Here is a 22,750-nt window from a genome sequence, read left to right on the forward strand (position 1 = left end):
TAAGAATTTTGCAAAATCAATGATTTGCATTTTTTGAAGTACTTATTTGTGCGAACAAACATTTTCGCGGATGAATATTATTAAAACAAAATACAGGACAAGATTGACTGATGACAATTTACAAAACATTCTCAGGATTTCTGTATCGCAAACTGACGCCGACTTGGATGAATTGGCAAAAATGATACAGCAGCAAAAGTCGCACTGAATTGTAATGTTACTTCTCAACAAAATCAGGTTTTTTATTTATGTGATTATATTATTAGATTTTATTTTTATTGTCTTATTATGACATATTAATCCTAATAAAATTGTTTCTGTATAAAGATTTTTTTTGCTGTGCGGCCCGCGTAAAATTTTTTTTTTTTTGAAGCGGCCCACTCTCCTAAAAAGGTTGCCGACTCCTGTTTTAGAGAATAGGAATATCTTTATGTAAAGGACAATCCTTTTACCAAAGTGCCTTTATACTTTACTGGCACAGTAGGTGAAGGTATCAAACTTGTAAAACCACTAACTATATTTCTCTATTATGCCACAAACAGAGATAATTATCTCTGGCACAAATTTGGACTGGAAGTGAAATGTGGAAATGAATAAAGATTTAAAGTCATTTTTTTTTATATATGTAGAGAAATCTGTAATCTGATATTTAATTTTTTTATTGTATAGCATCGTTTTTCGAAACTTGTACATTTCAGTCAAACTATATTTTCAAAATTTGATTTCTGGGACAACAGTTTTCGTAATTTTATATTTTAAAAATAATTTTCTGTCACTGTGTATACATCCACGCTGGCTTCCAGCGAATCGAAACTGTAGTAGATGTCGCTAGTACAGAGATCTTTTATTAATGGCCCCGTGACTGTCTTCTGTCAGACACCGTTGAATAAGCAAATAGTGAAAAGCTACGTCATTCACTAACGATCGTTAGATTGTGCCTGTGGTGATTTAGGTTTTTGTAAAAAGTAGCACTCAAGTTCATTGCAGTTTTGTTTAGTGTAAGCTTTTGAACATTTAATATAAAACCCGAACACAATGGCCGAAGGGAAAAGGTAAGGGCGCTTTCTCACTAGATGCACCAACCGGCATCTTCTTTATTACTACATAAATATTTCAACTTGTCATCATGGAGGAAATTCTAACATTTCCATCTTCTTTACGCAACATCCAGCAGAAAATTTCAAGTCCGTTTTTTCCACTAACAGTTACTTTTTCGTAGTCCTGATGACCTGGCCACCGCAATCCTGCGCCGCAAGGACCGCCCCAACAGACTCCTTGTGGAGGAAGCCACGAACGACGACAACTCGGTCGTCGCCCTTTCACAAGCGAAAATGGATGAGCTCATGCTGTTTCGGGGAGACACAGTGTTACTCAAGGGCAAACGGAGGAAAGAAACTGTTTGTATAGTTCTGGCTGACGAGAACTGCCCAGATGAAAAAATACGCATGAATAGAATCGTCAGGAATAATCTGAGAGTTCGGCTTTCTGACGTGGTGTGGATCCAGCCATGTCCCGATGTGAAATACGGAAAGCGAATTCATGTACTTCCAATAGATGATACTGTTGAGGGACTCGTTGGGTAAGTTGGGGTTGTGCAGTGTACTCATTTAATTTAGGAATTTACTAGCGTTCGTTGACGCTGGATTGATCATTCATTATGGAAATAAAATTAGTTCATTAAATTAAGTGGTCATTATATCAGTGAAACTGCCGACATTTCCTTGGGTCTTTAAATGGTTGTGTTTTCAATTGTGAATTGTATTATTGAAAAAACGAGATTTTAAGGTGAACGAATCGTAATGCTAAAATAAATGACTTGCTTAAATCTGAATCAACCAATGGTGGTGCAGAATGGGTTGCATGAGAACCAATAGGAGAAGCACGGTTTGGCGGTGACTTTGAAATTTATTTGTATGATTGACGTGGATGCGAAATGTTGGACGAGTTTTTGTATGCATTATCGTGGAAGTGGCGCAAAAAGTGTGAGTGATACAGATTACTCATTTTATTCTTATTTAGCCTGATAATGATGTATATAATTATCTCGCTAAATGTGTGGACTGTTCTAGACTGCTTTTTAATTACATATATGTTTGTATGATTTGTTTAATTCTGGAGGAGGATGTCATCGTGGAATTTCATCGTTGTTTTTAATCTTACGTAGATAGGTACTTCCCCAAGTTTCTTAATTTATTCCTGCTTAGATATAATATGATTCTTTTTATTTATAAACATGTTTTATGTGGCAAGAACTTTTTGTTTTAACAATTATTTTAAATAATGAACAATTGAGTTTTCTATTAAATTTGTAGTTATTTTGAAGTTGCTTAACAGAAGTTAAAAGACTCCACTGTCATCTGTGGTAGAGTAGCTTGAAAGACTCGTTTCTCGCCAAAACAATGAAGGCAATGATTAATGAATTAAGTTGTGCTGTACAAATTTTATAAATTATACTGATGATTTTGAAATAGATTTTTGAGATTAACAAACGCGACTCCAAAAAGAGAATCAATTTAGAAACTGTACTCAACTTCATAGAATGAGTTGTCTAATTTTTCATCTTACAACAGTAATTAATAACGCGCGGAATTGTATCTCATACGCTAGAACCAGTGCTGTCGCGGCGATAGTTTGATTACAAATATATTTTTCTTTTGGACTATTTCAACATAATATAACATTTCAAGATCACAAATCTGTGGTCCTGTGGTTGAAAAATTAAAAAGAACATCAAGTATTATTATTTGAAGTAATATAGTAATATAGAAGTAGTTTTTTTACTAGCTGTAAACACTCCTAGCGATGCACTGGCTACGACCTTGTGGACCAGATCAAGGCGTCCCCGCTACTCGCCGTAAAACACACCTTACTTCAACTGGGGGATTGCAGCGGTGAAACAAATTTCCGCGTAGTGGTAATTAAACAGTCCTGTCTAAGAGTGCGTAAATCATCAAATACATGCTCAGGTTTAAGATGCTCTTATTAAGTGTTCCATATAATAATACTAGCTCAATACTGGAAGTCAGAAGTGTTTCATGTATTTTCTAACGGAAATACCCCAGTGGGTATTGAAGTCCAATGCATTTTTAGTGTGTTCTCACAGGTGTCAACCTCTTATACCGCAATTTTCTTTTGTCGTGAAACAGGTTAGTGCAAATTATCTATAGTATTTATTTATGTCTTATTGTATTAAGGGCATAATTAGGGAGATTATGGTACGAGGGAATGTTTAAAGCTCGAGGAAGGAGGGCTTTTAATTTACCGAGGGCTACAATCGACAGTTATGCCCGTGGTGCATACGTTTTGTTCTATTTTAGTTTCTAAAATATTTTTAACGAAATATTGAGCATTTCTGGCAATATTGTGTGAATCATGCCGATGCGAACTTTAATACATAGTTGGCTATTATTTTGCTGTAGTTATGGATACGACGTCCTTTATTTGTCAAATAATTCGATTTTCAAAGTGCAAACTGAAGAAGCGAAAAACGTTTATTTAAAGGAAATTTTAGAAGAATTTAAAGTCGGTCAGGGAACTATTTGATGAAATATTATTTTTCCAACTTTAATCAAAATGTTGAATATCGAAGCTTGTTTGAATCATTAATTAATGTAAATGAATAATCAATTGTTGCTTAGCAATTTTCGACTGATTTGTGCCATAAAGGCCAATTTATTCCTGCATTTAGGTGCTTATAAACAATTCTTAAATAGAATACTAGTTATTTATGTATTAAGGGCATGATCAGGGAGATTGTGGCACCAGGGAATGTTTAAAGCCCGACGAAGGAGGGCTTTTAATTCCCCGAGTGCCACAATCGACAATTATGCACGTGGTACATACCACGTTTTATATTCTATTTTAGTCTATAAACTATTTTTAACGAAATATTGAGTATTTTCGGCAAGACTGTGAATTGTGCCGATGCGAACTTTAATACATAGCTGGCTATTATTTTGATGTTGTTATGGATACCACGTTCATTATTTAATAATTCGTTTTTCAAAATGCAAATTAAAGAAGCGGAAAACGTTTATTCAAAAGAAAGTTTAGAAGAATTTGAAGTCGGTCAGGTAATGATTTGATAAAATATTATTTTTCCAACTTAAAAAAAAATGTTGAGTATCGAAGCTTGTTTGAATAATAATTGAGTAGGGTAAATGAATAATCAATTGTTGCTTAGCAATTTTTGACAGATTTGTGCGATAAAGGCCAACTTACGCCCGCATTTGGGTGCTTATAATAGTATATTATTACATAAGTTGCATAAGACGCTCTATTGGCGCACGAGTGCTTCAAAGACACGAGTGCGACGATGCGTCTTATGAAACGAGTATAATACACTATTTTTTCTACTTTGCGCGTTATTTAATCAAAAATTCGGTAAAATAAAAAAAAGGAGATTTAGGGATTTTTTGTCTACATTATTACGGGTGGTATTTTCAAACATTTGAACAACGAAATTTAATTTTGCGAATAATTCTTTAAACAAGGGTTATGGAAAGCGAGGGAAATTGTACCCCGTCCGAATTTCGCGAAATTGCCGAGGATACAGTTACAAAACTGTTGCCCAGAAGCCTAAGGACTTGTATACAAAAGAATTTGAGAACTTTGAACGGTAGTGTAGTGAAAATAATGTGAAAATTATAATAAAAAATGTTCTCATTGCATCCGAGTACAAGGCACAAGCGCCAGCACATCAGAGATATACGAGCAATCCAACAAAACTTTGTTCCTGGTCAAATTTCCCAGGCATCACCATTACTGCTCAGAATTCTTGTAATGTTACCATTAATGTTTGCAATGATTCCAAGGATCTGGGCACACATTGAACAATTAAAAAGGTTTTAATAGTTGTGAGGTTATGTAGTTTTGTTTTAACGTTTAACCAGCGTCGCGGGTACCACCAACCTAGTAAGATAAAAAATCGCGTTTCATAATGAGATCTGTTTCGATACCCAAATGGGTTTCGTAAAGAGTTCCTTAGCGACGCAAAGTAGAAAAAAAATTGGTCTAAAGAGTTTAGACAGTACTTCCCTCGCTGTCGGAAACTTGACGACTGCATGCCTATTGTGTTTTTTTTCTCATTACATTTTTGTAGTGGGAATTTAAAAAAAAATTGCGATGACGTCATCAACATTTTTGCAAGGACACGTATATCAGTTGGGATAGATGTAGTGTAATACTAAGAATAAAATTATTATATTCTCAAATTTTCGGGAAAATGAATTGGGTCGTTTGAATATTGATTTGTAATAATCAATAAAATAACGAAACAATTTACTCACGTATACCTACGTATCAGAGGCAACTGAAAATCGTGTATGTATAAACATTGTTAATTTAAGATGACAGGCGTAACAGCATACGTGAGAGCCAAACACAGAAACTGTAAACAAAACGACCGTCGGTTTTATTGCTTCGACTTCCGCTTATTATATAAAACATTGGGTTTTATTTTAATTCTTGACGGTGAAATTCACAAGTGGTTGATTATAAACATGTCTATTTCACATTCGCGGAATCAAGTGAACGCATAAAACAAATGCAGGTCTGTAATGTTAAAGTCGATGTAAATAAGCGTGCTACCCTTATGTTTCAACCGAGTTTTTCCTTTAACAAATTTTGTGTCTACCAAATTGGGTTGGTTGGGGTGTAATACTAATAATAAGTGTTGCCTTTAATTTAATCAATAAAATAAATTGACTTCATTAATTTTTTTGAAGCACCTCTTAAGAAAATCTAAAAAATATGAATGGAATGATAAATCACAAGTACAAACTCATCATATTTTTTGCATTTTAGATAGGATTTATTCAGCAAAATTTAAGGGTGACGTCATCAATTTTTTTAGGAGGGATGAACAAATACATTTTGAACAAAAGTTTACCATGCTTATAATAACTTTAAAATATTCCCAAGATTTCAAAGCATTCGGTTTTGTAATTCCTGATTAAATCGATAAAATAAATTCACGCCTTCATTAATTTTTTTGAGTCACCCTGCATATGCAAATCCAAAAATATGAATGGAATGATAAATCACAAGTACAGACTCATCATATTTTGTACATTTTAGATACGATTTATTCGGAAAACTTTTGAGCTGACGTCATCAGTTTTTTGTAGAAGATAACCAAATACATTTTGACTAAAAATTTATTATGCTCTTTATAACCTTAAAACATCTGCAAGATTTCAAAGCATTCGGTTTTGTAGTTCCTGATTAAATCAATAAAATAAATTTACGCATTCATTAATTTTTTTGAGTCACTCTGTATATGCAAATCCAAAAAATATGAATGGAGTGATAAATGACAAGTACAGGCTCATCATATTTTGTACATTTTAGATATGATTTATTCGGCAAACTTTCGAGCTGACGTCATCAAGTTTTTGGAGGGGATAAGCAAATATATTTTGACTAAACATTTATTATGCTCTTTATGACCTTAAAACATCTGCAAGATTTCAGAGCATTCGGTTTTGTAGTTCCTGATTAAATCAATAAAATATATTTACGCATTCATTAATTTTTTTGAGTCACCCTGTATATGCAAATCCAAAAAATATTAATGGAGTGATAGTTCACAAGTACAGACTCATCATATTTTGTACATTTTAGATATGATTTATTCCACAAACTTTTGAGCTGACGTCATCAAGTTTTTGGAGGGGATAAGCAAATATTTTTTGACTAAGGATTTATGATGCTCTTTATAGCCTTAAAACATCTGCAACATTTCAAAGCATTCTGGTTAGCAGATTAAAAATTAAATTTCAAAATGTTGTTTTATAATTTTGATTTTTTTTCCAAAAATCTGGACGTTTCGGGTGAAAAGTCGATTCAGAGTTGTAAACTACATGTGTAGGACTATGTTATTTTATACAATTGAAAACCCATGTACAACTATGTACAATTTTGAAGTGACGTCATCGCTTTAGTGGTGGGGATGATTCGACAAATTTTGGTTAGCGTTTTACCATCTACATGATATTCTTAATATAAGTACAAAATTTCACAACAATCGGTCGAGTACTTTCGGAGATTATCTGTCTAATAAAAATCCGTGACAACAGACGGACAGACGGACAGACGGACAGACGGACGGACAGACGGACAGACGGACAGACAGACGGAAATGGGAGACCTATTTCTTCGTCTTCTAGGGGTCATGAAAGATCGAGAAAACGTAAAAGTAGAGAGTCGGCCGACGGACTCGATTACAATACTTCCTTTGCTTACGCTCGGGAAGTAACAAGATTACGATTCTAAAATAGAATAAAATAAGTATATTGCAGAATTACATGACGCGATATTTCTAAAAGAGTAACATTTGTGTTTTTTTACTTCCCGAGCGTAAGCAAAGGAAGTATTGTAATCGAGTCCGTCGGCCGACTCTCTACTTTTACGTTTTCTCGATCTTTCATGACCCCTAGAAGACGAAGAAATAGGTTTCCCATTTCCGTCTGTCCGTCCGTCTGTCCGTCCGTCTGTCCGTCTGTTGTCCCGGATTTTTATTAGACAGATAATCTCCGAAAGTACTCGACCGATTGTTGTCAAATTTTGTACTTATATTAAGAATATCATGTAGATGGTAAAACGCTAACCAAAATTTGTCTAATCATCCCCACCACTAATGCTATGACGTCACTTCAAAATTGTACATAGTAAATGGGTTTTCAATTGTATAAAATAACATAGTCCTACACATGTAGTTTACAACTCTGAATCGACTTTTCACCCGAAACGTCCAGATTTTTGGAAAAAAAATCAAAATTATAAAACAACATTTTGAAATTTAATTTTTAATCTGCTAACCAGAATGCTTTGAAATGTTGCAGATGTTTTAAGGCTATAAAGAGCATCATAAATCTTTAGTCAAAAAATATTTGCTTATCCCCTCCAAAAACTTGATGACGTCAGCTCAAAAGTTTGTGGAATAAATCATATCTAAAATGTACAAAATATGATGAGTCTGTACTTGTGATCTATCACTCCATTCATATTTTTTAGATTTGCATATACAGGGTGACTCAAAAAAATTAATGAATGCGTAAATATATTTTATTGATTTAATCAGGAACTACAAAACCGAATGCTCTGAAATCTTGCAGATGTTTTAAGGTCATAAAGAGCATAATAAATATTTGGTCAAAATATATTTGCTTATCCCCTCCAAAAACTTGATGACGTCAGCTCGAAAGTTTGCCGAATAAATCATATCTAAAATGTACAAAATATGATGAGTCTGTACTTGTGATCTATCACTCCATTCATATTTTTTAGATTTGCATATACAGGGTGACTCAAAAAAATTAATGAATGCGTAAATATATTTTATTGATTTAATCAGGAACTACAAAACCGAATGCTCTGACATCTTGCAGATGTTTTAAGGTTATAAAGAGCATAATAAATGTTTAGTCAAAATATATTTGCTTATCCTCTCCAAAAACTTGATGACGTCAGCTCGAAAATTTGCCGAATAAATCATATCTAAAATGTACAAAATATGATCAGTCTGTACTTGTGATCTATCACTCCATTCATATTTTTTGGATTTGCATATACAGGGTGATTCAAGAAAATAAATGAAAGCGTAAATTTATTTTACTGATTTACTCAGGAACTACAAAACCGAATGCTTCGAAATCTTGAAGATATTTTAAAATTATCATAAGCATGGTAAATTTTTGATCAAAACGTATTTGGTCGTCCCCCCTAAAAAATTTATGACGTCACCACAAAATTTTGCTGAAAAAATCCTATCTAAAATGTACAAAATATGGTGAGTCTCTTCTTGTGATTTATCATTCCATTCAAATTTTTTCGATTTGCATATACAGGGTGACTCAAAAAAATTAATGAATGCGTAAATATATTTTATTGATTTAATCAGGAACTACAAAACCGAATGCTCTGAAATCTTGCAGATGTTTTAAGGTCATAAAGAGCATAATAAATATTTGGTCAAAATATATTTGCTTATCCCCTCCAAAAACTTGATGACGTCAGCTCGAAAGTTTGCCGAATAAATCATTTTGGATTTGCATATGCAGGGTGACTCAAAAGAATTAATGAAGGCGTGAATTTATTTTATCGATTTAATCAGGAATTAGAAAACCGAATGCTTTGAAATCTTGGGAATATTTTAAAGTTATTATAAGCATGGTAAACTTTTGTTCAAAATGTATTTGTTCATCCCTCCTAAAAAAATTGATGACGTCACCCTTAAATTTTGCTGAATAAATCCTATCTAAAATGCAAAAAATATGATGAGTTTGTACTTGTGATTTATCATTCCATTCCTATTTTTTAGATTTTCTTAAGAGGTGCTTCAAAAAAATTAATGAAGTCAATTTATTTTATTGATTAAATTAAAGGCAACACTTATTATTAGTATTACACCCCAACCAACCCAATTTGGTAGACACAAAATTTGTTAAAGGAAAAACTCGGTTGAAACATAAGGGTAGCACGCTTATTTACATCGACTTTAACATTACAGACCTGCATTTGTTTTATGCGCTCACTTGGTTCCGCGAATGTGAAATAGACATGTTTATAATCAACCAATTGTGAATTTCACCGTCAAGAATTAAAATAAAACCCAATGTTTTATATAATAAGCGGAAGTCGAAGCAATAAAACCGATGGTCGTTTTGTTTACAGTTTCTCTGTTTGACTCTCACGTATGCTGTTACGCCTGTCATCTTAAATTAAGAATGTTTATACATACACGATTTTCAGTTGCCTCTGATACGTATACGTGAGTAAATTGTTTCGTTATTTTATTGATTATTACAAATCAATATTCAAAACGACCCAATTCATTTTCCCGAAAATTTGAGAATATAATAATTTTATTCTTAGTATTACACTACATCTATCCCAACTGATATACGTGTCCTTGCAAAAATGTTGATGACGTCATCGCATTTTTTTTTTAAATTCCCACTACAAAAATGTAATGAGAAAAAAAACACAATAGGCATGCAGTCGTCAAGTTTCCGACAGCGAGGGAAGTACTGTCTAAACTCTTTAGACCAATTTTTTTATAAATGGTTGTAAGTGTCTCAGAGCGTATATTTTTATTGTTCATAGATATAACAGTTGGTTTAAGCGTTATAAAATACATATATGTATAAAAAATAAAATAATAAATAGATCGTAGTGTACATTAAACGTTCGTGACACTCCGTGTGAATAATGTAAAATAATGAAAAACCTTGTTTGTACGTTTAGTAAAATAATTACGAGTGTTCCGATTTTTAAAAACGAAATTGCGTAGGCACTGTTATGTTGATTATTTTGTATTATTGCAAACACTTTTTGATAAATAAAATACTTATCACAAGGGTGTGTCCGATAAAAAAGTTGCAATATACTCATCTTACAAATTTTTTTATCAACTAACTTCCAAATTTCAAACTCCTATCTTTTTAAATATATGATGTATTAAAGTCGAACTTACAAATAGTGATGCTGTCATATCGAATTTTTAAAAAGAATGAAACTAAATGAGTTACGCGTCTCAAGTTCTACACGAAAATATTATTTATAACGCACTTGAAAAACATATTTTTTGAAAATTGAATTTGAAAAGGAAAAAATTATGCTATTTCCGACAAAACCATATAATATTAATAGTAAATGCATTACTGAGCTGTTACAGTGGAGCAGGTGAACGCAGTTTATAAATAAGAAGTACTCAAAAGATATACATTAGTAAGCATTTTTCTTCTATAAATTTCGAAAGTAGTAACTTTAAGTTGACCCTTTTGAAATCAAATGAAAATGAAAACCAATGGTCCAGTTCAGCTTGCCAAATTCCGTATAACTTCCGGTGACTCAGATGTTTCTACTTTTGAGTTACGGCAAGGTATTTAACGAGGTTGAATGTTTGGACCATTGCTTTTCCGTTGTATACAATTGATTTTTTACATTATCGAAATAATGATACCGTATCAGAATATTCTTATCATAATTTTCATGATTTGAAATCTTTAATGATTAATACAAGATAAAACGTCTTGGAATCGTGTCAAAATAATGGAAATGGAAAAGCCCTGCCATATTTACTTCTGGAAAATCCTTATGAGTAGAATATTAACGCCAAGTTCGCAGTCATTTTTTTTATATTTTTCAATCTGTTATACTGTGCCGAGTCTGTTATACAAATTCATATGGAAAAACAAGGCTCATTCAACGTTATGTAAGTACATATTGAATTCTGAGTTCAGCAAATTTAAAAATTATTCGGCCGTCTCGGGTCGTGGCAAGTTTTCTTTGTTTATTCCAAGCAGTCTTGCCGATATTTAAACTAGAAAAAGTTTTTTATGTTTAGATAACTGCAAGTACGGATGTGCTCAGGTCCACCTTGAATGACAGGTGGTGCGGTAAAAACAACCGCAGCCGCTGTCGAGCGAATTAATCACCTTTGCGGGACTCAACTGTAGGAAAGGGATAAGAGACTGGGGATAATTGAAATTTCACGAAACTATCTGTTTCTTCGATCCTAAAAGTTAGCAATCTAGAGACAGTCGTAAAATTCAGGTGTTCTTTGAGTACAATAATAAAACTTACAGCGTAAAGGAAAACGTAAAAAGTAACCTATTTGAAATGAGATGTTTGCAAGCATGTAATAACATTCATCAATGCATTATAAATAATTTAGTACCAATTTCGTCGAGACTATTCATCTTTAATGTAAAAATATTAGACTGCAACGTTATTGACTCCAACTTACGAACGATAACGTAATTGCAACAACAGGATGATCTTTTTTACAGAATAAAGGATTATTTTTAACGTATTGATCTTGATTTCGTACATGTCGTGTTCAGTTCACGAAGATAATACAACGTTTGACATTTGCGGTGTTTGAAATGCCAACTGCAATATTTACTTTGTATTGTTACATTAAACGGGTTCACAGCATATACTTATTTATTCTACTTCAAAGTTCAAGTCATCTCTACAATAAAATTAAATCACTTGATGGTTAGTGCAGCAGACGCATTTCTGCGAAACAGAAGGTAACGAATATTTCTAGAAGCTATATTATGCGTGTGATGAACATGTTAGAAGTTTTTCTGGTAGAAATTTCCTACTGTGAAAATGTGTATCAACATACTGGTAATCACTGACAGGGCGTTGCGTAGATTGCCATAATGGTTCAATTCAAACTAAGCAATATTTATTGCGACAAAATGAATAACTGTGAGTCACAGTCATAGGAGTCCTATTGTAGTTGTCCAACTACATCTGTACTTTATTTGCTTTATCGCACTTTTCTTTTAATTACTTATACGTATACGACTATACGTATAAGTAAAAAGTCCACACTTCACACAAAATGTATGTATTCTGCCACCATTTTAGTTGTAAAATTTTGATTGAACAGTCTAGGACTTAATTTTCCATTTGCAAAACTAATTAATGGTATAATAATTTATTAGAATCTAAATTTTCAACATAATAATTGCAAGAAATCATTTAAAATATCTTTAAAAACCTCTACCTATTGCAATGTTACATATCATAATAACAAAAATCCAAATCTTGACAGGTATTAATGGGACAGTCGAATTGTGTGATGGTTGTCGTTTTTGTAATACTGGAGAGGAAAAAAAGTAGTCTGTAAATAACACTTCATTCAATCAATATATAAACATAAACCACTTCCTTGGAAAATGGTATGATTATCGTATAGCGTGACACGTATGTATTGTCTTAAAAACACAACTGTATTTACCGATGTTATCAAAGTTATTTTGTGTCAAAATCTACGAATTAAATGTAGGTACTAAGACGTTGAAGACATTTTTATGGTCTCAACCATAATAAACTGTTAGATTCGTACTTACATAGTCCATTTTGTCTGTGATTATCTTTTAGTATTTCTTATTTTTTACAGAAATCTATTCGAGGTATACTTAAAACCCTACTTCCTCGAAGCATATCGACCCATCCACAAAGGGGATGTATTCATCGTTCGTGGTGGTATGAGAGCCGTGGAATTCAAAGTTGTGGAAACAGAACCGTCACCATATTGTATTGTTGCACCTGATACTGTCATCCATTGTGACGGTGATCCAATTAAACGAGAGGTTTGTTTAAATGAGTACCGTAATCGTGAAATAAATCTAATTTTTGTTGCAGGAGGAAGAGGAGGCGTTAAATGCCGTGGGATATGACGACATCGGAGGGTGTAGAAAACAACTCGCACAAATTAAAGAGATGGTGGAGCTACCACTGCGACATCCATCTCTGTTCAAAGCGATAGGTGTTAAGCCACCGCGTGGGATTTTACTCTACGGTCCTCCAGGTTAGATATTGAAATTAGCTCATTTGAAATATATAATGAAATACTATGTAAATAAAGTGGCAACATTTTCAAACAATTTCATTTGACAGATTCTTGAGACAAAAAAAATTGAATAGTTTTAACTTCGCGTGATTAATTAGAAAACAAGTTAACTTACTTTAGTATAGGAAATGTGTACGTTTTTCAATATGGTGGGCGTACCATCCCAGCTCACTATAGAATTCCCTTATCTATGTTAGAGATGTTTGCTATGATTAGATTTGTCTCGAGTATTTCCACAGTCGCACTACTATTTTTTGGGTAATTAGTAGACAGCGGATTTCTGTCGGGATACGTCACGATTATAGGTGGGGAGGCGCTGGATCGCCGGACTCAGTAGCGGGTAATAATCCCTGAATTTAATCGTCACTTATTCCATACATACAATTCCCGAAAACTTCATTAGTCAAACGGCTAAGTAAATGAGAACGGGAATGAATAGCAGAGTGCAACGAAGTAGCGTTATTCTAATCTCAAATAAACGAAATGCAGCCCGTAACTGCAATGAATTCCCATCCCGTACGAGCCGTACCGAGTTTGGCCCGACAGAAATCCGCTTTCTAGTTATTAGAGCCGACTTTAACCCCCTATGTGTGCAGGTACCGGCAAGACCCTGATCGCCCGAGCCGTCGCCAACGAAACCGGCGCTTTCTTCTTCCTAATTAACGGTCCGGAAATTATGAGCAAGCTCGCTGGCGAGTCCGAAAGCAATCTGCGGAAAGCCTTCGAAGAAGCCGACAAGAATTCCCCGGCTATAATCTTCATTGACGAACTGGACGCGATAGCGCCAAAGCGCGAAAAAACCCACGGCGAAGTCGAAAGACGCATAGTTTCCCAGCTGCTGACCCTCATGGACGGCATGAAGAAGAGCTCACACGTCATCGTCATGGCGGCCACGAACAGGCCCAACTCCATCGACCCGGCCCTGCGCCGCTTCGGTCGTTTCGACAGAGAAATCGACATCGGCATCCCCGACGCCACCGGACGTCTGGAAGTCCTGCGTATCCACACTAAGAATATGAAGCTGGCCGACGACGTCGACCTGGAGCAGATCGCCGCCGAGACCCATGGCCACGTCGGCGCCGACTTGGCGTCGTTGTGCTCAGAAGCCGCGCTGCAACAGATCAGGGAAAAGATGGACCTGATCGACTTGGACGACGACCAGGTGGACGCCGAGGTGCTGAACTCGCTGGCTGTGAGCATGGAGAACTTCCGTTACGCGATGACGAAGAGTAGTCCGAGCGCGCTGAGAGAGACCGTGGTGGAAGTGCCGAACATCACTTGGGACGATATTGGTGGGCTGCACAATGTTAAGAAAGAGCTGCAGGAATTGGTGCAGTACCCGGTGGAGCATCCGGACAAGTTCTTGAAGTTCGGCATGCAGCCGTCGCGCGGAGTATTGTTCTATGGACCCCCTGGATGCGGTAAAACGCTGCTGGCGAAGGCGATTGCTAATGAATGTCAAGCGAACTTCATTTCGGTGAAAGGACCGGAGCTGTTGACAATGTGGTTCGGTGAATCAGAAGCTAACGTGAGGGATATTTTCGATAAGGTAAGTCCCAGGTTGTTGTATACGTGTGTTCTTGTTTTTGATATTTCTCTCTCTCTCTCGACCGGGACTATAGATTTTTTTGTGATGCGGAGATAATATATGTCACTTTTTTTTGTTCCTGTTATATAGTTTACGAAAGTGCGAGTTTTCTGTTTACAATTTTTTCTGAAACTACATGACGGATGTCTGAAGTTTTTACTAGACAGTGTCATTGATTTAAGGACTATAGAACAGAAAGTTGATGAAATTGTCTCAAAAAGTGGATATACGTTTGAATACTTGTACTTTGGAAATGTTCTTTTAGGATTATTGTTGTAGATTTATTTAAAAAACTGTAGATATCGTTGATTATATCGATAATATAATTTATAAAGTGATACCTAGCCGGTCCGTTATTGCAGAACTTGAGCTGTGCGGATTTTTCATCTTTGAATTGCCACCATGATTTATGTTTAATTTCGGATAGGCGTTGTTAAATCAAACCATGTTAACACATTTAGCCGAATAACTGAAACATATTTGCGTTTATTCTATTAACATGTTTTTCTTTTGCAGGCCAGATCAGCAGCTCCCTGCGTGCTGTTCTTCGACGAATTAGACTCAATTGCCAAATCTCGTGGCGGCAACGTTGGTGATGCTGGCGGCGCAGCTGATAGAGTAATTAATCAAATTTTAACAGAAATGGACGGCATGGGTGCGAAAAAGAACGTATTTATTATTGGAGCAACAAACAGACCAGGTTGGTTCCCCTCAGTTTATCTTTCGATCACTTACTAATTCGCCAATTTTCTTTCTCAGACATCATCGACCCTGCTATATTGCGACCAGGACGTCTAGATCAATTGATTTATATTCCATTACCAGATGAAAAATCTCGAGAAGCAATATTTAAGGCCAATCTACGCAAATCTCCAGTGGCGAAAGACGTCGATCTGTCTTACATAGCTAAAGTTACTCACGGATTCTCAGGTGCTGACTTGACCGAAATTTGTCAGCGGGCGTGTAAACTAGCCATCCGTCAAAGCATCGAAACAGAAATAAGAAGAGAGCGCGAAAGAGCCATGAACCCCAGCAGTGCTATGGACGTAAGTTAAATTTGTAGTTAATTCTCGTTGGCTGGGTGTTAAAATTCCAGTGATTCTGTGTCATCGCAAACACTATCATTTAATTAATATCGTTTGAAGGTCGGGATTTATTTCTCCCCATAACCAATTTCTGTTCTTATTTTGCTGATTGTTTTCTTAAGAAGTATTCTTTGATTGAACAATAAAATGTTTAAAAAGTAGTTTCCTAAATATACCAGGTACTATTACATATTTTGAAAATCAAAGTCTACCTTTAAAAAGCCTGCTCACCATTTGTTCAGTATTTTGATCATCCATGTGTAAGTAGTACAGACGTAGAAATAGCATTTTTTTCATTAAAAGTTGTGCTAATCTTACAAAGGCATAAACTTCACACCAAATCTAAGACCATTATTACTTTCTACAAATAGTTCGATTCTCAACGAATTATTATTGAACTATACGCAACGAACGTTTTAAAATCCATAGTTAAAACAAATTTGTTCGAAATCTTCTCAAACTGCGGACATTCGCGGTGTACCACTGATCACTTGGATCTATTTCTAGTAGTGCGGGTGATTTAATGCGCTCAAATCCCGACTGCGTGACACTACTAATTAAAAATCTGAGTTCTGGTTTGAAATTGGAATTTGTTCGTTGCTAAGTACATCATGTAATTTTTTTTTTTCAGTTGGACGAAGATGATCCGGTCCCGGAAATCACCCGAGCCCACTTCGAGGAGGCGATGCGGTTCGCCAGAAGATCTGTGTCAGATAATGACATTCGAAAATACGAAATGTTTGCACAGACTTTACAACAGTCGCGCGGTTTTGGTACTAACTTCCGTTTTCCATCGGGGACTGGCGGACCCACAGCTCCCGGAGGTACAGGGGGCGATCAAGGTAATTTCCAAGATGATCCTGAAGACGATTTATACAGTTAAATGTTCAGGCTCAATGTGCACCGTCTTTTTTATTTGTATTTGTCATAATTATTTGAATTCAAACAATAATATGTGAGATAGTTTTGAATTATAATAAAAAAAGATTCTGTAATAGGGCGATATTTTATTTAATACATATTTATGAGGTACATTTTATAAGTTAAATTAATCAGACTAAATAAAAGGTTCAAGTTGGAAAGTTTGTTATAAGTGTTTCTTGATTTCTTTTAGTAGGGCGTACTTCGTGCCACAGGAGCCACTTTTGTCGTCTTGATCCACCGCCCATATCATGACTCCGCCAAGTTTCTTCTTTGTGGCAAATTTCACTTTTTCTTTGATTGAGGAGGGGTTGTCAAAGCCTATCCAGGTCAAGCCCTTGTATTTATAGGGGACCTTTTGTTCGTTGTCCCAAACCTCCTTCCAGCCGCTCTTCAGTTTACAGATCTAAGTAGTATTCATAATGTTAAAATCGACGACAACTAGAGTACCTGTATTAATACCTCGCTGTATGGAAGTTGTCCATTGTCTCCATTTATGGGTGCTCCTATACCGTGAACCTTCGAGTTCTTTAGTTTGTAGGAGTGTCCATAAAAGGCCAAACCCAGAATTAATTTGCTGCTTGATGCCCCCTTGTCTTTCCAGTGTTTGATTGACGCTTCGCAGTTGGCGTTATCTTTTTCCCATTGGCTCTCTTTGGAACGTGAGTGCAGTGGCGCGTTTTCACCGGTTTTGCCGTCGGAAACGCCATGGAAGTCGTAAGTCATCACGTTTATGAAATCAACTTGTCTGTAAGATGGCAATGTATGGCACAAGATCAGGATTTGTGAAGTGAGCTTACTCTGCAATTTTAGACACATCGTAGGAACTACTGTCGGGGGTTGAAGCCACTGCCACAGTTAACAAGTAGTTGCCGTTGTCTTTCAGTTTTTTGCGGAGAGTCTTCAGCATGGTGACGAAGTTTTTCTGAAAAAATATGGTACAAGTTAGAAATAGCAGACAAGACATGTACCTAATAAAGTGTAATTTTATTGGAAAGCTTTGAGCAACAGGCGTTCGTTACTCGTGTTACTTCCTAGTTCTGTCAAGAAAACGATACTTCACAGAACTCGCGAATATTATGTTAGCGAATGATGTGAGTAGGCTAAAATTTCGCTTTTGTACGATACTGACAGATATTAGAAGCATAATAATTATTGTCTGTGGCAAGAAGGCCGAAGTGAATTTGGTTTAGTGGGTAATATTCATTACTATATTATAGTAATGAATAGTGACAAAAAGAGAAGCAAAAGAACTGCTTGCTGCATTTGGCATAGTACCTCGGTGGTTTGTTGGTTTGTGTTTTACCTTGTCGGCGGATTTTCCCCCTCTTTGCGCTGGATATTCCCAATCGATGTCGATTCCATCAAACTTGTGTGTCTTCACCAGTTGAAGAGCACTCGACGCCATTTTTGATAACTTTCCAGAACTCGCAGCTACCGAAGAGAACGTTTTAGATCCTTCAGACCAGCCACCAACGCTGAACAGCAATTTCAGTTTGTTGTTTTTCTTCTTCAAGTCACGAAGTTTTCTTATCACATCTGTAAAGTTTTGTCAGAATTAAAAAAAAAAAAAAAAGATAAAAAAGGCAGTGCCTTCTCCACCAGAAAGACGTAAGCTTCCATCGGTTTTGATTCCTACGAAGGCATAGTTGATGTGTGTGCAGATGTGAGGGTCAATATTGCTTGGTGAAAAAGATGAAGCAGACCAACTCTGGTAGTAACAGATGACTTTGTCTGAAAAAAAAAGTCATAGATTTTTAGCGATTTGGTAACATGTTTAAATAGGTACCTGTTGCTGCTGTGGTGTTCTGAACTATCAGGTAATTGAGAAGTATTGTTGCGGCTAGCAATTTGAACATTGTGATGATGGTTGTTGGGAGGGCCGCTGTTGAATGAAGTTTTTGCACGACTGCTCCGTATTTATTGTAATTTTTATCGCCATAATATTGTTCGAGTTCCCATTAATTCTGGTGTAAACAGGCACCGTCAGCAGGGGTAAAACCAGCACTTCGACTGAATACACGTTAATTAAGGCGAAGTAAAAATGTGCTGAAATGCGATCTGTACATTATTAAGTACTTTCTTAAGTAAAGTGTAGTGCCTATAAACTAAAAAAAGTGACACACCCTTAAAAAAATGTGTCTTTACCTACTTCAAAAATTTTTTAAGAAGAAAACTGAACGTAAAAAATCCTGAAATAAATACAAAAGTTGATTCCGTAAATTGTTTTTTTTTTTAAATTAAGGACTATTATGTCAATATAAAATATGTGACTGTATCGTGCTTCTGATTTTGAGATAATTAGATAAACTATTCATGTTTGTATTTATATCTTTGTCTTTTCGTAACAATAGATATAGTTCTTGTGTCCTTTTTAAATTCTTTTGTATTTTGACAAAATTCATTGCCAACATGTGTAGATTTATTTTAGCTAATAACTTCATATTGGAATGAATATGGTTGCATCTAGCGTTATTACTGAAATAAGTCAAGCTTTAATTAATTACTTTTCACAACATTAAGTGGAGATTATTTCAGTGTAGAAAGGACAGGAGTTGAAAAGAGTCGTATATCTTTCGTTTATTTTTATAAGGTACTGTGGTGTCCTAATTTCGAAATTTAAATTTCGCACTGAGAAAAAAAAAACACCGCGAAAACGCATTTAAAAGAATGTAGTACGTAGACTCGCGAGTAGATTCGTGTTTTAGAGCTGAAGGAATTAAGGAAGACCGTTCTGTTGGGTTGGTAACACAGGTACCTAGTTTTTAAAAGGGGCACTTCTTGTGGCTGTAGGTAATAAGTTGTCTCCCAGTGGTCAAGGTGACAAAAAGGGTATAGGTAAATTCTCTCCCGGTTACGCAGATACACGGATTAAGGCTAATGGGCGGCACCGTCGAGACTGTGCAATAATATACAAGAATGTACTTCACCAAAAAAAACAACTGTTTTTATTGAAAAGAATTAGTACATGTAACATCCACGCCACAAATAAGTTATGCGCATGTCCAAATTATATATTTTTGTATTACATTTATAATTAATTTACAAATACATATAATTATGTATTTATCTGCAACCTAAGCCAATAAAAAAATATGTATATACATTTATCTACAAAAATATCACATTGGTACACAGGTACATTTGCAATAAGAGCAAAAGAATATGTTTTTTTGTATAACATTTACAATTAATTCACAAGTAGGTACATATATGTATTTATTTACAATCTAAGCCAATGAAGAAATAACATACAGTTATTTACAAAAATATCACATTGATACACAGGTACATAATATGTATGCAAGAGGCAAAAATAATTTTTTTTATAACATTTACAATTAATTTGCAAGTACATAGCTATGGATTAATCTACAATCTAAGTCAACAAAAAAAACATATGTACACTTATTTAGAAAAATATCACACAGTCAAAAATTTTGTTTTATTTACATCAGTTTGAATTATATTTTAAAAAATAAACATTATAATCTCAAATTTTTCTAGGTTTATATTATATGAAACAATTTTTATAAACTCCAACATTGTTATGTCATGTCTGGCTAAGTTTTCAATTTTTTCTTCTAAGAAGGTAATTCTTTCTAGATATTTCTTATCATAAATGACTTTACTTTGATTTACACTTCTTTGTCTAATATATGAGTTTACTTGAAAATTATTCAAAACATCTATAAAAGTGTTAATATTGGGATGCGCTAAATTGCAACTCAATAATTTGAAAACAGGTAAATTAAGGGTAGGAGGTGTTTTTAACAAGTAAACCACCCCTAATGTAGGATTGGGTGCGAGAGACAATTTACCTGCGGTCGGGGGACAACTTACTATGGTTTTAAGAAATTTGTACATTTGGGAGACAACTTATCTCCTCCGCTTCTTGTTTGGTGTGAGTGTGAACGATAATCTCTGTGTTAGTTCGTGTCTCTGTGTGAACCCATTGTGAATCATAGAGTGTTAAAATTGGTACGTGGAATCGCATTTGACAACATTGTCCCCCCCTCCCCTCGATAATTATAGTAAGACTGGTAAGACTATACTTAAGTGTGCCTATTTTCTAATCTGAAATATGTAAAACTTTGATTATTCCATCAACTTGTGTTATTCTTGTTTTACTGTCGTTTGTAAATTTACAGTTCCGATTTTGAACTGTTCATGAATCTAATACAATGTAACTACAATAATGTAAATGTCATCATTGGTAAATATTTATATAAAACATGTGACAGGAAATTGGTTTATTCAGATTTCACTGTTTTTTTTTTATCATGATATATCTATAATTCTGGTTGTCTTTATTTAATTATCCACACTTTTAAACTAATTTTAAACAATGATTTTGGAGGTATCACAGTTAAATTAACATCAACGCGGATTCGAAACGGGAGAGTTTTAATATTTTCTTATAGATTTAATTATTTTCTTGTAGAATTAATTTGAATAATTATTCCAGATTTATTATTTTGATTTTGATCGTATTTCATTTGTGCTTATTTCATACGTGTTTTGTTTATGTGATATGGGGTTTGCTTCTGGTCCAATTTCAGATAAATGCGGTTAACTAAAAGGATGCCGACGTGAACAGTTCCCTAACTATAGTTCTTAACTTAACACGTGGCGGACTTTTTTTAACTCAAGCATAACTAACTGCACGAGTTGAAGTTCATCGGTCAATTGCAATAAAGTTAGTAGGGGGAATTTTAAGGCAAGTTGTCTCGTAAAATCTTTCTTTTATTCCGTTACGGCGTGGGGTACCTAATTCTTCGTCGAATGAGCAAGTCTTCAGACCTCTGGCAATCCGCAAGTGGATGACGATTGCTGAGGTCAATTATGTAACCCTTGTTCCGCGAGAATGGTGTATGTTGTGACTCATGAATCTCGCAACATAACCTAAAACTAAAAACAGAGGAGAGCTCGATCGCCTTGATCAGAGCCATTGTTACCTTAACTTATGATTATGATCTATGATCTGTATTAGATTTCTTTTTTCTTTTGATGTCAATGTGATGGAATAAAAGTTGGGTTAAAATTTTCATTTGAATTTGCGTTCTGCTACTTTACTTGTCACTAAAGCACAAACAACCAAGTTCAGATAAATGAGATAAATTATCTGTAGATTTTATTTTTCTATCATAATGTTTTTAATTAAAAACATTTTAATTAAGAACGACTGTTTCGTAAATGCAAAGTTTATATAATCATAAAATTACTTTTACAAATTATTAAAATATGGGTGAAAATAGAGGAGCATGTCAGATTATAAGTTTCAAACTTGAAAGGGATGAACGGGTAGGTTTAATAAATCACATTTTGCCTATTTTAAATGGAATCTACTTACCAAAATTTTGAGATGACATCATTAAATTTTTAGTGTAGCTGTTCAGACAAAATAATAGCTGCAGGATTTTCTTAAAATATATCAGTCTAGTAAGTAGTCTTCGAGATTAACTGTGAAGTCTATATTTTCGTTATTTTTCTACATTCTTATTGATTGTTACTCAATGTTTTATACTTTTAGTGACTCCTTCATAACATTCTTTTTATTTCAGACGCCTGGTTCGTTCTTTTATATTTGTCAACTCTTTTTTCAGTTAAGTTGAAATAAATAAAAGAAAATTTACATTAAATATCGAGTGCCCCAGTGGAGCAACCGCACGCTCATACAGTAGGTATTTGTTATTAAAATAATAACTGTTGTTACCTGATATTATTATTAAGTGAAAAGTATTGTAAGCAGAATTTTTAGTGCAGGTCTTAAAGGCGACA

The 22,750-nt window shown here is 34.7% G+C and overlaps 2 protein-coding genes across 2 annotated transcripts; one reads left to right on the top strand and one right to left on the bottom strand.

Moving 5' to 3' along the window:
• Nucleotides 1-867: 867 nt before the first annotated feature.
• Nucleotides 868-17,045, top strand: Ter94 (Transitional endoplasmic reticulum 94). Its single transcript, XM_064076977.1, has 8 exons — nt 868-1,052; nt 1,220-1,579; nt 12,923-13,115; nt 13,168-13,333; nt 13,972-14,924; nt 15,480-15,663; nt 15,723-16,009; nt 16,680-17,045. The coding sequence occupies exons 1-8, from the start codon at nt 1,036-1,038 to the stop codon at nt 16,929-16,931; spliced, it is 2,412 nt and encodes an 803-aa protein (XP_063933047.1). The 5' UTR covers nt 868-1,035; the 3' UTR covers nt 16,932-17,045.
• LOC135144850 (acidic mammalian chitinase-like) lies at nt 17,036-18,870 on the bottom strand. The gene is made up of 6 exons (XM_064076978.1): nt 18,759-18,870; nt 18,563-18,703; nt 18,276-18,508; nt 17,770-17,894; nt 17,432-17,717; nt 17,036-17,375 (listed from the first exon to the last, which is right to left on the bottom strand). Exons 1-6 carry the CDS (start codon nt 18,826-18,828, stop codon nt 17,136-17,138), a joined length of 1,095 nt encoding a protein of 364 aa, XP_063933048.1. The 5' UTR covers nt 18,829-18,870; the 3' UTR covers nt 17,036-17,135.
• Between the last annotated feature and the right edge of the window lie 3,880 nt (nt 18,871-22,750).

Source organism: Zophobas morio, unplaced genomic scaffold (assembly GCF_036711695.1).
Source record: "Zophobas morio isolate AGI-343-1 ecotype UQ-CSIRO unplaced genomic scaffold, CSIRO_AGI_Zmor_V1 ptg000108l, whole genome shotgun sequence".
Lineage (NCBI taxonomy): Eukaryota > Metazoa > Arthropoda > Insecta > Coleoptera > Tenebrionidae > Zophobas > Zophobas morio.